Source organism: Lissotriton vulgaris, chromosome 12, assembly GCF_964263255.1.
Source record: "Lissotriton vulgaris chromosome 12, aLisVul1.2, whole genome shotgun sequence".
NCBI classification, from domain to species: Eukaryota; Metazoa; Chordata; class Amphibia; order Caudata; family Salamandridae; genus Lissotriton; species Lissotriton vulgaris.
In genome coordinates, this window is record NC_141700.1 from 620,440,968 (window position 1) to 620,455,351 (window position 14,384).

The 14,384-nt window shown below is 41.6% G+C and overlaps 1 protein-coding gene across 1 annotated transcript in view; it reads left to right on the top strand.

Moving 5' to 3' along the window:
- The first annotated feature begins 244 nt into the window (after positions 1 to 244).
- Positions 245 to 14,384, top strand: part of NOB1 (NIN1 (RPN12) binding protein 1 homolog) — a 58,342-nt gene continuing 44,202 nt past the window's right edge. The window contains exon 1 of the mRNA XM_086945609.1: positions 245 to 661. Within this exon, the coding sequence (XP_086801735.1) occupies positions 593 to 661 (69 nt within the window). The 5' untranslated portion in view covers positions 245 to 592. The remainder of the gene's footprint in view (positions 662 to 14,384) is intronic.

Genomic DNA, 14,384 nt, shown 5'->3' on the forward strand with positions numbered 1-14,384 from the left:
TTGTTATATTTTAGAGGTAAATTGGAACTAATGGGGTGCAGCCACTGTCCAGGCTGTATTAACAAGAATAAAATTGGCAAAATAATAACATTATTTTCTCATAATATGTGCTGGACTATCTCACATAATTTGTCTTTTCTTGACGCTTAAATTACTTAAAATATATAGGTTATTAAAAATAGGATTAAGGACCACTGCCTTACATTATTCAATGTGTTTTGGAACAACTTCTATCTGAAGAGCCCTTTCTTTGCATCCTCAAATAGAGCCAGATGGCTCCACGACCTGCCCGTAGTAAAGCACTTACATGAACCGCCAGGGACAGTAAGTGCTATATTAATTCAACTACGAATCAATAAATAAAATGAGATTTAAAAGTCTGTTTGCCCAGTAGCACTTTGTACTTCCACACACTCCGTGAAGGACTTTATTATTATTCATCGTATGATACCGCTGGGTGTAGTCCGACTCTTCTATGTCTTTAGAACCGATGTGCGTATTGGGTAACTAATTCTCGTGTAACCAATTGGAAATCTGCCGTCTCCTAACAGTACGCGGCTTTGGATTGGCTGAGTCTCAGGCGAAGGGCAAGATGGCGGCGACCCTGGTGGAGCATGTTGTTGCAGACGCAGGGGCTTTTTTAAGAGGTGCCACGCTTCAGGTATGGGGGTTTCTCTGAGGTGACACAGCAATTGCAATACTTAAGACAATGACTGCATATGTACACTTTCAGGAGCCGCGCTTCAGATATGGGGGTTTCTCTCTGGTGACACATTCGTTGCAATACTTATGACAATGACTGTCTTTTGTAGACTTTCAGGAGTCGTTTACCTGCACGCGTGAGGAAGCCCAGCAATAATCAGGATGTCCAGTGCGGGCAGAACGATCTCAACCTTTACTGTGCATGGCGAGCCCGCACGCCACTGTCTCTGAGCTCTAATATACTCTTCTAGAGCCCCTGCAGTTTGTGTGGATCCCTCCACTTTGAGTTTCAGCACAGTTACTTGCACCTGCGGTCCGAGAATGGCTTCCCAGTCTCTGAAGATCAGAGCGTTATAGCATCTGGGTTTTGCTCTTGCAATCGCCAGGCTCCCCACTGTCTCTAATCGATCACTACACTCTGCCATCAGTCCCATACACTGTAGTTTGCAATCAGTCCCATACACTCTGTAAGGTGGTATGTCCTTTTGGTGTAGACTGAGTATCTATAATGTTATTAAGTGACTCCTACCTTCCGATGCGTTGTGTTATGGTCCTGGTTATTACAATCAAGTGCATGCCGAAGTTGTAGCCCTTGTTCACCCCAATTGCACCAATCTGATGATAGTTCTGAGCAGTAGTTTTGAATATGGTGGACTTTTTGACAATTGCGTCATCCGGCACACTTACTGTGCCCCATCGCATTCTGAGAAGCCCCTTTCCGTAACGTAGAGTCGTCGCTCGTCTGCCTTTGCCGGCCACCGTTTAAGGAGCCTCCAGCGTTCTCTTTGTGTTGCGCCTGCGTTTTATGATGAACACCTGCATTTTGTGACGAGTCCCTCCACCCGAACAGCATTTAACGAGAACCTATCCTGCAACCTGCGAGAGGGACCCCGTGCATATTGTCAGTAGTGCCCCAGCAGTTTGAGGGTTGTTTCCTGGAAGGGTAAACCCAAATGACGTCACTGTGACCTGGGTATAGAACAGTACATTGGAACAGTGGTCCCAGGAAACAATTTATGAACACACAAGCTACAATTATTAAAGATAATCAACAAAAATTAAATAGAAGAAACGTGGTATACTTAATGAACAGTGTTCTTTAATCACACTGAACATATATTGGTTCATAACATTTGTTTCCACAATGTCAAACAAGTACAGTGCCCCAGGAGGAAAAGTGGGGGAGAGAGGGTGAAGGTATTCTGGTTGAAGTGAGGTTAGGAGGGTGAATAAAACAAAGTGCGAATCACAAAATCTGTCGCTTAAAAAGCAAGAGGGCTAATATTTAAAGCCATATTCTTCACAATATATCCAAACGTTATATAGCCATGGTTTAAAACAGTAACACAGTGATAAATCGATGTTGGTCAAGCTGGCTAATAATATGGATGTTTCAACCCCTACAGAGTAGTAGGTTGTTTGCTCCCTTACGCCGGGGTCTTCCTCAGGACAGGAGTGAAAGGAAGGGGGGGGGGGGGTGGTAGCATGAAGAGCCCCTAACAGAGGGCTGGAGAAAGGAGTCATGGCACTTGGGCTCCAGAGTGAAGAGAGAGAGCAAACACTTGAGGGGGGGGGGGAATATCAGTTCATGCAGCGAGGGAAGTCCATGCCGGATTAGTCAGCCGGGCCTTGAATTCCATCCAATTCTGATATATACTCTGAGTCGGGCAAAAAACTCAGTAGATTGTAGTCTCACTGCTCACAGGACACGTCTCCGTTCGTGGTAGGGATTTCTCCTCGGAGAGACCCTTGCCTTTGTCCAAGGGTCTCTGAGCCCAGTCCAAACCAGTTTTGTCCTCACTGGTGCAGTATGACCACAGGGAATGGAGACATCACTGTGCAAGGGAGACAGGCCCTATTCAGGTGCAAGGAAATCTCCTCCCATTACTCAAAATTCAGCCAAGGTCTATTCAGCTTAGCTCTGTGTCATACGGGAAGGGCTAGGCGCACCTTTACCCCCATGGCTGTCTACAGTGAATACACATCCCCAGCCAATCCAAAACCAGACAGTCAATACACAAACAGGCAGCGGGTCACAGGATGATTAAACAAGAAAATCCCCACTTTCTAAAAGTGGCATTTTCAAACACACAATTTTAAAAAAACATATTTACTAAAATATGTATTATTACATTCTGAGTTCAGAGAGCTTACACTTTATTTCCCTATCTTGTCCCAATGGGAAGTTATACTTGTAAGATGTTACAAAGCAATTCCCATTCTATCCTATGGGGCAAGAAAACCTTTCAATAGTGAAAAAGAAAATTGGCAGTATTTCACTATCTGGACATGTCACATATACCAGTACATGTCCTAGCTTTCACATACACTGCACCCTGCCCATGGGGGTGGGGGGCTACCTTAGGCCTACCATAGGGGTGTCTTACATGTATGAAGAGGGAAGGTTAGGGCCTGGCAAGTGGGTGCCCTTGGCAAGTCGACATGGCAATTTAACAACTGCGCACATACACTGCAGTGGCGGGTCTGAAATACCTTTTCAGGGCTACTGATGTGGGTGGCACATTCAGTGCTGCAGGCCCACTGGTAGCATTTCATTTACAGGCCCAGGCACACTTCCGTAAACCCTACTAGGGACTTACCAGAAAATCAAATATGCCAATCATGGAGAACCAATTGTAACAACAATTTACACAGTGAGCACTTGCTTTTTGACACTAATCAGCAGTGGAAAAGTGCCCAAAGCATCTAAGCAAGCAAAAACAAAATCCAGCAAAGCATCAAAAATACAGGCTGTAGAGGCAAAAAGGCAGGGGAAACCACACCAAAGATGCTGAGTCTAACACATGTCCCCTCCAGCTGAAAGATGGGGAGAACATTACTCTTATCGTTCAATGTTGTCTTGTGCTGCACCTGTTCTATTAAAGTGGTTAATGCTAATCCAAGTTGGAAATAAACTAAAGTGCCTGATGCTCTTTTTTACTACACTATGTACCTATAACACATGTTATGTGTCTAACTCCTGAATTTCATGTTTCGTTATTGCACTTTTTACTCTAAAATGAATTTATTCTACTAAAGTGACATGCTAAAAACGTCTAATGATCTTGCACTTGTTACTCTCATTAAACTTACATGTGCATTACTTCTTCACTTCTTCTTTACGGGGTGAGTACTGTCCGTTGACCTTATACTGCCCCATGTACCATTATTGCACGATCCCCTTAAAGAATCTTGTGCTATTACATTTACTCTATTAAAGTGACGTGCTATTCTACACTAAAGGATAAACTATGGTGCTTGATGTCTTTAGTTACACGATTTGTCCTGTGTGACCTATAAGGCGGATTCTTCGCCTGACTTCCATATGCTCTATTTATGAACCTGACCGTAACAAATAGCTGGAACTAAAATGGATCTATTTACACTGCCTGTCATTGCAATTTGCCCCCATGTTCTTTTCATTCTAGTCTCTACCAGATATCTCATTCACCTATCCAATTTATATATTTGTTAAAACTTCCTGTAATCGGGTACACTGATTTCTCATTATAAAGTGCCATAATTACAACCATGTCCAAAGGATCCCAGAACAAATGTGCTTTGTAACCATCCATGGTTTCCAACATTTTGAAAGACTGAATCTTCTCTTTTTTTCTTCTTTCTTATGAGGACTTGTACTCAATAGCTAAAGATGTACATAAAGTTCAGCATCTGTATTATGTCCTGCTGGAATTTCTGTACCCATCATGATTATTAGTTTTGAGACTTCTCTTCTCAATTCTTGCTCCCTGTTCTCTCCTCCAAAAAAGTTTCGGTATCTGCTTAATTCCTAAGTTACCGAAATCTTTCAGGGAGCGATCGTGCACATTCTAGAAATTATTAGCCATTGGGTAACTCATGTCTCCAATTTTGATAGCCCTCATGTTGTAATATTCGTAGTTTCAGTTTGTTAATAGTTCTGCCTACATAATATTTATTGCAGCTACATCCAAGGGCATATTCTATGATTTCAGTCTTTCAAGTAATTCTTCCTTGTATTGTTCTTTCGCCATCTGATGTTGCAAATGTTTTCCTATTGATCCCAAACTGGCAAGCTCTACATGGGCTACATTCTATGAAGCCTTTATGTTGCTTGTTAGCCATTTATTTTCTCTGGTTACTTCTAAATGACGCCTTATCAGAATATGGTTTAAAAAAAGTTATTCTGGGGCTTTGATCCACCACATCTTTGAGATTCTCTTTTCGCAATATGTTCCAATTCTTCTTCAATATTTTCTTTACTGTGGGATGTGCTGAATTATATCCAAAAATAGTCTTTTCGTTTCAATTTTCTTTTTATCTTCTTTTTTTTTCTGTTGGATAGAGTACCTGTGCTTGTGTCTTTTTTCTGACTCTTTTCACTGGCATCCTGTAATACACTTCTCGGGTAGCCCCGTTGGATGAATCTTTCTATTGTTCCTCTTATTTCTTTTTCCAATTGTTCTTCTGTTGACCAGATTCTTTTCACTCTCTAGCATTTGGCTATATGGAATACTCCATTTCAATGCTGCTGGGTGTACACTGTTGGCATGTAAGCCCGAGTTAGTGGCCATGACTTTTCTGTGGATGGTTGCAACCAGATCTCCATCCTGGACATCCAATTTACGTCCAAAAACACGCAGTGTGTCTTACTGATGGGCGAGCTAAGTTTAATGTTGATCTCCTTATTGTTTAATTTCAAGATGAACTCCTCCAGTTCTGTTGTCTCCCCATCCCACAAAATGAATAATTTGTCTATGAAACACCTTTTATATATTCGTTGCTGCCATGCCCACTGCTGATTTTCCCTGTTAAAATATTAAAATAAATATCCTTGGGTATCTTCAGGTGCAGTTGGTTCATTCTGTCCCTGGAAAGTTTCATATCGCTCGCACGCAGCTAAGTTTAATGTTGATCTCCTTATTGTTTAATTTCAAGATGAACTCCTCCAGTTCTGTTGTCTCCCCATCCCACAAAATGAATAATTTGTCTATGAAACACCTTTTATATATTCGTTGCTGCCATGCCCACTGCTGATTTTCCCTGTTAAAATATTAAAATAAATATCCTTGGGTATCTTCAGGTGCAGTTGGTTCATTCTGTCCCTGGAAAGTTTCATATCGCTCGCACGCATCCCTGTGTAAAGATGAGGGTTGCTCGTTTCTCCAACTCCTGTGTTGTCCATATCGCAGTGCAATGAAACAAAAGAGGGACCCTGAAACCTAAACAGGATAATGGGAACAACCCACCAGGGCGAAATAAATATCGAACAACATGGAAAGGGAGTTCCCAGAGTAAAAAGGACAAAAGTTCAGATACTCAGCAAAATACGCCCACAGAACAGCTGAATATTTTTCAATTTTATTTTTTATTTTTAGTCTTATAGAAAAATATATGTCAAATATAAATAGTAAGAGTCAATACATAATACTTTTACCTATCTCATTTGTATATAAAATATATCATATCATATTGTCTGCAAAAATACATATGAAAAGCACAGCATCAGCCCAGGAACACAACAAGCACTAAATAATGGCGAACAGATCAATCACTCATTTTATCAACCGCAAACTCATTCTCAACCCACTACACACAAACAGACTCAGACAGAAACAACAATTCATCAATCATATTAAAAAAAAGCGCCTAAATGGGCTGATGCTGTGCTTTTCATGTGCATTTTTGCAGACAATATATATTTTTTATACCTATGAGATAGGTAAATGTATTATGTATTGACTCTTACTATTTATATTTGACTCATATTTTTCTATAAGAGTAAAAATAAAAATTGAAAAATATTCAGCTGTTCTGTGGGCGTATTTTGCTGAGTATCGGAACTGTTGTCCATATGGCAACCTGTCTTGCAGACATTGCAGCGTGGGGCACAGACGTAAGCAGTTTTTTGCCAGCGCGTAGCGGTGGCACGCGCTGATGCTTCTCTGTGCCCTTCACCTATTTGCAGCCAGGTACACTGATTGTGGTGACCTCTATAGACCCTCTTCCATGAAGTAAAAATATAATTGCAACATTATTGAATTGAACAAGGACAGTCATTGTGAGGCCGGGCCTTTCAATACACGCTATCCGTAGCGTACAAACATTTGCATAAGCAGCTGCACCGTGGTGCAGCTCATCGTCCCTGTCATCTCTCCCCTTCCTCTCGTTGGGCGCCCGGGTGCGTCCCATGTGAGTAACTGTTTGTTTTCACTCTTCACCTCCTGAGGTGCACACGTATCCCGATGACAGGCCATTCATCCTTTCAGAAGTCCCTATATTTTTAGGTCCTGAAGAGACCCCTCATCCCTACAGGGGTCGAAACGCAGTCGGCGAAAACAAAGCGAACCATCCCTACTACAGATTTCTTTGGAAAATATTTGCCTGGAAAACATTTATATTGGTCACAAATTGTTGTAGGCTCCATGTTCCATGTTCACTGGGTACACAATGAACTGTTCATTTTGTAATTATTTTTCATATATATTTATATATGGAAATTATTTTTCATATATATATTCATATAAAAGCTACTATTGTCTACACTTATACCTATACTGAGTTAATATAGATATCACTATAACCCATTTGTTTATTGCGATTCAGCATAATAGTATTACCATTCCCAATGCTCTAAATATTTCCACAGGAACCACTGTTTCTGCTTATAATATACGTACCCTGGTTACGTTGTGAGTAGCGTTCACATGTAACTCATTTTCGACTGTCTTGAGTTTGGGTTCTACTGGCAGTCTCAGTTCAATCCCCGGGGTTGGACAAAGAATGTCTGTGCTCTGCAATTTGTACCTCGGACCTAGTTAGCTGAAATGTGTGACAATGATCTAAGTTTTAGTTCATGACTTAAAATATCAGGCACCTTTTCCTCTGGCTTCAAATGCACTGCCACTTCAAGAACCAGATGCATTTTCCAGTCCTCAAAGTGTCTCCATATTAAACAACTCCCTAGAGACCGGATACTTACCATCTAGCCTCAAAGTGGCAAGAGTCAAACCGCTTTAAAAAAAACCAGGGGCTGATGCAACTAATCTAAAAAAAACTATAGGCCAATCCCCGTTACCCTTTGTTTCGCTAAAGTTTTGGAACAGCATTTTCTGAAAACACTTTAATCTTTTCTGGAAGATTCCCACCTCCTCCAGGGACGCCAAGCTGGGTTTCGAGCACGTCATAGCACTGAGCTGGTTATGCTCTCCGTGCTTGATGAGCTTAGAGTTCTGGCTGACAGGAAAATACCTTGTGCCCTGATATTATTAGACCTATAAGCGGCATTTGATACTGTCCGCCACACCATATTACTGGGCAGACTTGCCACTTTAGGCATCCAAGACCAGGCTCACCAATGGCTTAAATCCTTCCGGTTGGGAAGGCCCCAAAGGATTCAACTGGGCGATGCAGTGTCTGATCTGGGTACACTTGACTGCGGAGTCCCCCAGGGTTCAGCCCTGTCCCCACTCATTTTCAATGTCTACCTACAACCACTGGTAACCGCATTAGCAAATATGGGTTGTAACATTTTCAACTATGCGGATGATACCCAGCTGCTGCTTAGCATTGATAACACCGTATCTGCTCAGCTTCAAGCACAAAAGATCCTCCGTTTTACTGTGAGATGGATGACAGCCAACTCACTAAAAATTAATCCGGATAAGACAGAGGTTCTGGTCATCCCCACAAGTGAATCACCTTGGAGTGACCGGTTCTGGCCCCAAGACCTAGGCCCTACTCCCAGTCCTTGCCCATCGGTAAAAAGTCTTGGCATAAAAATTGATGAGGCACTTTCAATGGCCAACCAAATTTCATTGGTGGTTGGCACTTGTACGAGTCTAATTAGACAGCTTCGTAAACTGGTCCCCCTTCTTTCCACCTCCACGCTTCACACAATTGTTTCAGCTGTCATAATCTCAAGGTTGGACTATGGTAATGCCCTTTACCTAGGTCCCCCCCAGTATCTGGCCCATCGATTACAGGTAGTTTTAAACGATGCAGCCAGATTGATTTTCAGATTGCTTAGGAAAGCGCATGCCACCTTACTGTTACGTAAGCTGCACTGGCTCCCTATAAAACAAAGAGTCAAATTCAAGAGCCTCTGCATAGCTCATAAAGCTATATATGGCTTAGCCCCTGTCTACATAAAAGAACGCCTATAGGTTTACACGCCGGGACGTTCATTGCGATCCTCAGAGGCACAACTCCTGTCATGTCCGCAGTACAAACTCTCCTCTAAAGGGGGGAGATCCTTTTCGGTACTGGTTCCTCAGCTCTGGAATAAGCTACCTGACCAGCTCCGTAAAGAATCCAATTTGCTCCAATTTCGGAAATTACTTAAAACTCTCCTTTTCAGAGAAGTACTAAATACAGTTTAACTTTCTCTTGAACTGGCTTTTACTATCCATGCAGTAAGTTGTTTTCTGGTCTTGAGCGCTAAGAGATCTGTCGGTGATTTAGCGCTATACAAATCCCAAATAACAATAACAATACTGATTCGCAGTTCAAGCATCCAGGTTGTGGAACATACACTCTGAAAGTTCTCCCTGAAAATTAATTTGTCACCTTCAGAAATGGATGTGAAACTCAGCTTTTGTGAATTCTACTCTCATGCACTTCTTCAGACCAGATATTCAGGTCACCAAATACCTTAATTCACCCAGGGTATTACATCAACCAGTGGTGAATGTTTTTGAGTTTTGTACCAGATGTGGTGGTCTGACGTTTTTGATACCATAACCAAGTATCCTATTATTCGGGTCCTGATATTTGTTTTTATGATATACCTCTAATTGATTTGGTGAAGTATCTTAATAACTGCCTTGTTTTCACAAATAAAATGACTTGTACAGACCAAAGTTTAGCATGACGTTTATTCAAATTACACTCCGATGTGCTGACTTGGAGATGGTCAATGAGCATTACCATTTAGATGGATTGCCATTTGCCCTTCCAGTCAACAGTCCTTACCAATGCTTGCCACATATGCATAAGAGAGGCTATTGTCAATCTCCCTTTGTCATGAGAGAACAAAACGTAGTGCACCTTTTCTGTACTGAAAACAACTGTGGTTCGTAAAAATACAAACTAAGTGGTTCAACTTGACTTTCAATTGACAAACTAGTACTTGGTAACTCATCCGGATAAATAGAATAACATGAAACATGTTTGTGGTGTTGTTTGAATTCAGATGGAAAAGCTCAGTTGTGAGTGTGCATGCTGCTACACGTTGATGAACATATGATGTCTGGAAACTATGCTACCTCATTTTAGTTCCTTGATAAGTGTCCACAGAGAAGAGGTACTTCTCTTTATTAACTTATATATGAGATGTCATCAGTGTCTCCAGTCTCACCACACAGGGCAGATCTGACAGATGATGAACATTCTAAATCAACTCCCAAGGAGTGTTCCAACTGCAAGTGGTAAAAGAAGGGAAAGGAAGATACCAAGAGAAAGAAGGAGGGAAGATACCAAGAGAAAGGAGGGAAGTATAATGAATATAGGATAAGGCAATTGGTAATACATAAGCTAAATCACAACACATCTCGTTCCCTAGAGCAGAAGCAAAAAGAAAACCAACATATAACTCTAAAGAGCCAAAGTGTAACACCTAGAGTAAAACACAAAACGTACATAGTGTGCAACCGAACACACTTGGAGCTAAACTAAAACAAGGTAGATAAACTTCACATTGACTTTTATTCATAGTCCGTCAACCAACTAGGAGGACGTGCTTTTTCTCCTTTCTGTTGTTTCCACTTTATTTTGGCTAATATTGTGTTGGTGGTATGAGTTATTTGTAATCTTCCTGGACAACAGGCTAATTTGTTCATGCTTCACGTTTTACCGTCCTATAGGATTACTGATTTGTTTTATCTTACAAATTGTAAATGGATGAGCACATTTGTTAAATGTGTTCTTACTCCTGAAGGTTTTCATTTTACTACTGCTGACTGTCCTATTCTCCATTTTTGATCTCATACCAGGATTTGTATTTTTATTTGTGTTTGTGGACTGAGTCTGTCATAGGTTCTCTGTCTTACCCATACAGGTTGGCCTCCATTGAGCCAGCTGGGGGAACGTTTGGAACTAGGTCTCCTCCTTTTAAGAGCTGTGAGGGGCATAACAACTGTAATGGAGTTAGTGGAAGCGTGGTATGCCCACAGTGTGTCCCTTAATGTCTAGTGTATGGGTTTGCTTGTAGTATAAGCCAATTGGTTGACCTCCTTAATCATTTTATTTGTTCTTGCCATTAACCTGTTGGCCTTGGAACAGTAAAAGAGTGATATGTTGGGGATACCTTCTTGTAAAAAAGCATCATATAGGAATTCTATTAATGACTTTATGCTCGTGTTGCTTACAAATTTGGTGTTGATCCAATGTGAATGGTAGTCAATTAATACAAAGATGAATGTGTGAATAATCCCTGCAATGTTGGACCCTCTAGATCCCAACTTGTCCTATGGTTTAGACTAGATTTTCACTGGGGTAAGTCGTGCTCTGCGTGTCACCTTGGTTGTGTCACTGTACCGACATGCAGAACAATCACTTACTTTGTCTCCCACCATCCTATCCATGTACGGAAACCAGTACTCTGCCCTGATCTTCTTTTTCTTTAGGTTTCTTCCTAAATATCCTACCTGCGTTCCCTTAAACTTTCAGGAGGTATAATTCTGTTAGCTTTTAAAACATACTCTTCCTGAATAGATATCTAATTTCTTATGTTCCTGTATGGTTGTAATTGTTCTGGTAGTGATTTTAATTTTTAAGACCACCCTTGAAAGATTATTTCTTTCACAGATAGAAGGGGCAGCATCCTTGCTGGTATTAACCTCCCATTCTTTTTAGGTCTCGGCTGGCGAAAGTAGCGCGCATGCGCTGCTCTCGTCATACGTGAGCTTCCTGGAATCAATACAGATTCCAAAGCTCTCGGAGGCGGATTTCAAGCCCAGCCCATCTTCCTCATTGGCTGGCGTCATCCTGCATACAAAACGCAGGCTCACAATTGAAAAGGATGCGTCTTAGTCCCTCCTTGTTGCCACCTTGTCTTCTTTTGGCCCCGCCCAGCGGGATTGGATCTTTTACCGGCAGCGTGACACACACACCTTCATTTGTCCCTACGCACTTTTTTTCTTCTCACTCAGCTTTGGAAAAGGCAGCTGCGTGTTTATTTTCGCATTGCGCTTGCACTTAAAGTGAAAGCTGGATGCGAAAGGAAACACGCGGCTGCCTTTGCGGTACAGCGCTTGTTTTTTCGTGGAGTTACTATATAGAAAGAAAGCCAATGCCTAAAATGGAATGACCCACTGCCCCATGCTCTAATTCGGGAAGCAAAATGCACTCGCACCAGCTTTGTCCTTTCCCTTGCTCACTATCTCTGTCTCCCCTTCACTCCACCATTAGCTCTGCCCAGTCTTCAATATTATTTTATAAGAACTCGGAAAGTCGCTACTTTCTAAGTTTGCTAAATGCAACTTTCTAAGGAATTCTCCAATCCTGCCATGCATTGTAATACACTAACAGGCTGCGCGAGGCATGTCGTCTTTGCTGCTCATTAACCTGCTGCGGGCGCTGCCTGCCAGCTGACTGCGACCGTAGGGAAACATTCCACTGCGCTGCTGGGTGTGGGCAGCGTGTCAACAGATCTCTGGGACGCCGGAGCTGGTTTGTCAGGTTCCAAGTCAGGGCTTTCGGGACCCACTGGTCCCTTAACACAGACAGGGAATGGTAGGGTGAACACAAAACAGCATTTTTCTTCCCATTCTAGACGAGGTACGTATGTTTTCCTTTACCTTGCTCGTGCCAGCTCGTGTCCGTGACTGCCGCGTTCATGTTTGTCGCAGTTGCAACATGCCCCCTGCAAGGTCTGTGAGGAAAAAGAAGTTGGTCCAGGTTGGTCCTATTGAGTATTGACAATGTGGTTTTGATCGATGTCTGAAGTTCCATAAAGTGTTTTTATTTTTTATTTTACTTAGTGCTTGAAAACAGCCCTCTCTGGGAGCTCCACTTTTCCTTACATTGAAGCGCTTACAAGTCCATGAAGTGCTTTATAAGTGAAACGGGCACAAGTGCAGTGACTTTATATAGCGCAGAGTAGACGCTCTGTTGTTTTAGGTGCTATAAATACCCGATAGTGCCCGTATAACCGATTTGTGAAGATGAAAGCATGAGTCAGGCCAGGTGTGGCCTGTATGTCCCTAAATTGGTGTAAACCGAATGAACGACCACACTAACATCCTACATCTACCAGGACTTTAAAACGGATGTATGACGTTACAACGCATACTTTTACAACGCCTACCTTTACAACGCGGTTTTTACCACGCATACCATTACAACGCATAATGCTTTTAGGCGCTGGATAGTGAATAGTTTAATTTACTATTCCAACTCCAGTCCCCGTGGATAGTAGGGAAGGTTATTGGATAGTAAATTAACCTATACCCTGTCCTAGAGCGCCCCCCAGAGCAATGCGTTGTAATAGTTTGCGTGGTAAAAGTTGCGTTGTAATGGTAGGTCGTTGTAAAAGTTTCGTTGTAAAGGTTGTATACCCTTTAAAACACACTTTTCCCCTCAGAGTTTTATATAGCGCAAACTTGAAAGGTATCAGAGTGCTTTACATACCACCAGTTGCGTTACATAACAAGCATTGGAAGTGCAATAGGTCTCGCCTTTGATTAAGTTAAAGCTATTTGCTTTGGTAATGGTATTGTATAGCAAAGCAAATGGCTTTACCTTAATGAAAGGCGACACCTATTGTATTTTTAATGCTTGTTCTAGTATAGCAGGGATGGTAATAGATAGGATGGTCTCATCAGGACGTACACATTCATTCATGAGATCAGTAACAGGTAACCTAGATAGACAATCTGCTGCAAGATTCTTTGCTCCTGGTATGTATTCTGCTCGGAAATTATACCCCGGTAGTCCTAGAATCCACTTGGCTATATGTGGGTTAATGTTTTAAGTGCTTTTTGTAAATAGTAATGGTATAAAAGGTTTCTGATTCGTTCTCAACTGGAACGGTAAACCCCATAAGTAGAAGTTGAAATGAATGATGCCCCAGAAGCATACTAATGCTTCCTTTTCTACATTGGAGTAATTAATTTCTGGAGTTTTGAGTTGTCTAGAAACAAAGGCTATAATGCTTTCTGAGTCTTCTACCACTTGAGTTAGGTTAGCCCCCAGGCCGTGGTTACTGGTGTCAGATGTTAAAAGGGTCTCACAGTTAACATTAAGTTTACCAATATTAGGAGCACTCAATATAGCCTCTTTATCTTTTGTGAAAGCTGTGGTGTGAGTATACTTTCATTCATATGATTTACCTTTTTAAGAAGCCAGCTTAAAGGTTGTACTGTGTCAGAGAAATGTCTTACAAATTTGTACATATATTCCTCATGTCCCAAGAAAGACTTTTGTCCTTCTTTGTTAGATGGAGTAGGAGCACTTTTTATGAAATCATATAAGTTGATTTTGGGCTTAAAATCTTCACTGGACATGGCGTGTCCTAAGTAATCATCTGCTGTTACCCCAATTTTGCCATTTTCATTTTTTTAATGGTTGTCAGCTAGTTGGAGTTCCTTGTGGTGTTCTCTCGAAGAACTGTATATCAAAATGTAGTCTTGGAAGTATAGTGTGCCTTTGCAATCTTTTAATATGTGTTGCATCTCCCTTTGGAACACCGCAGAAGCAGATGT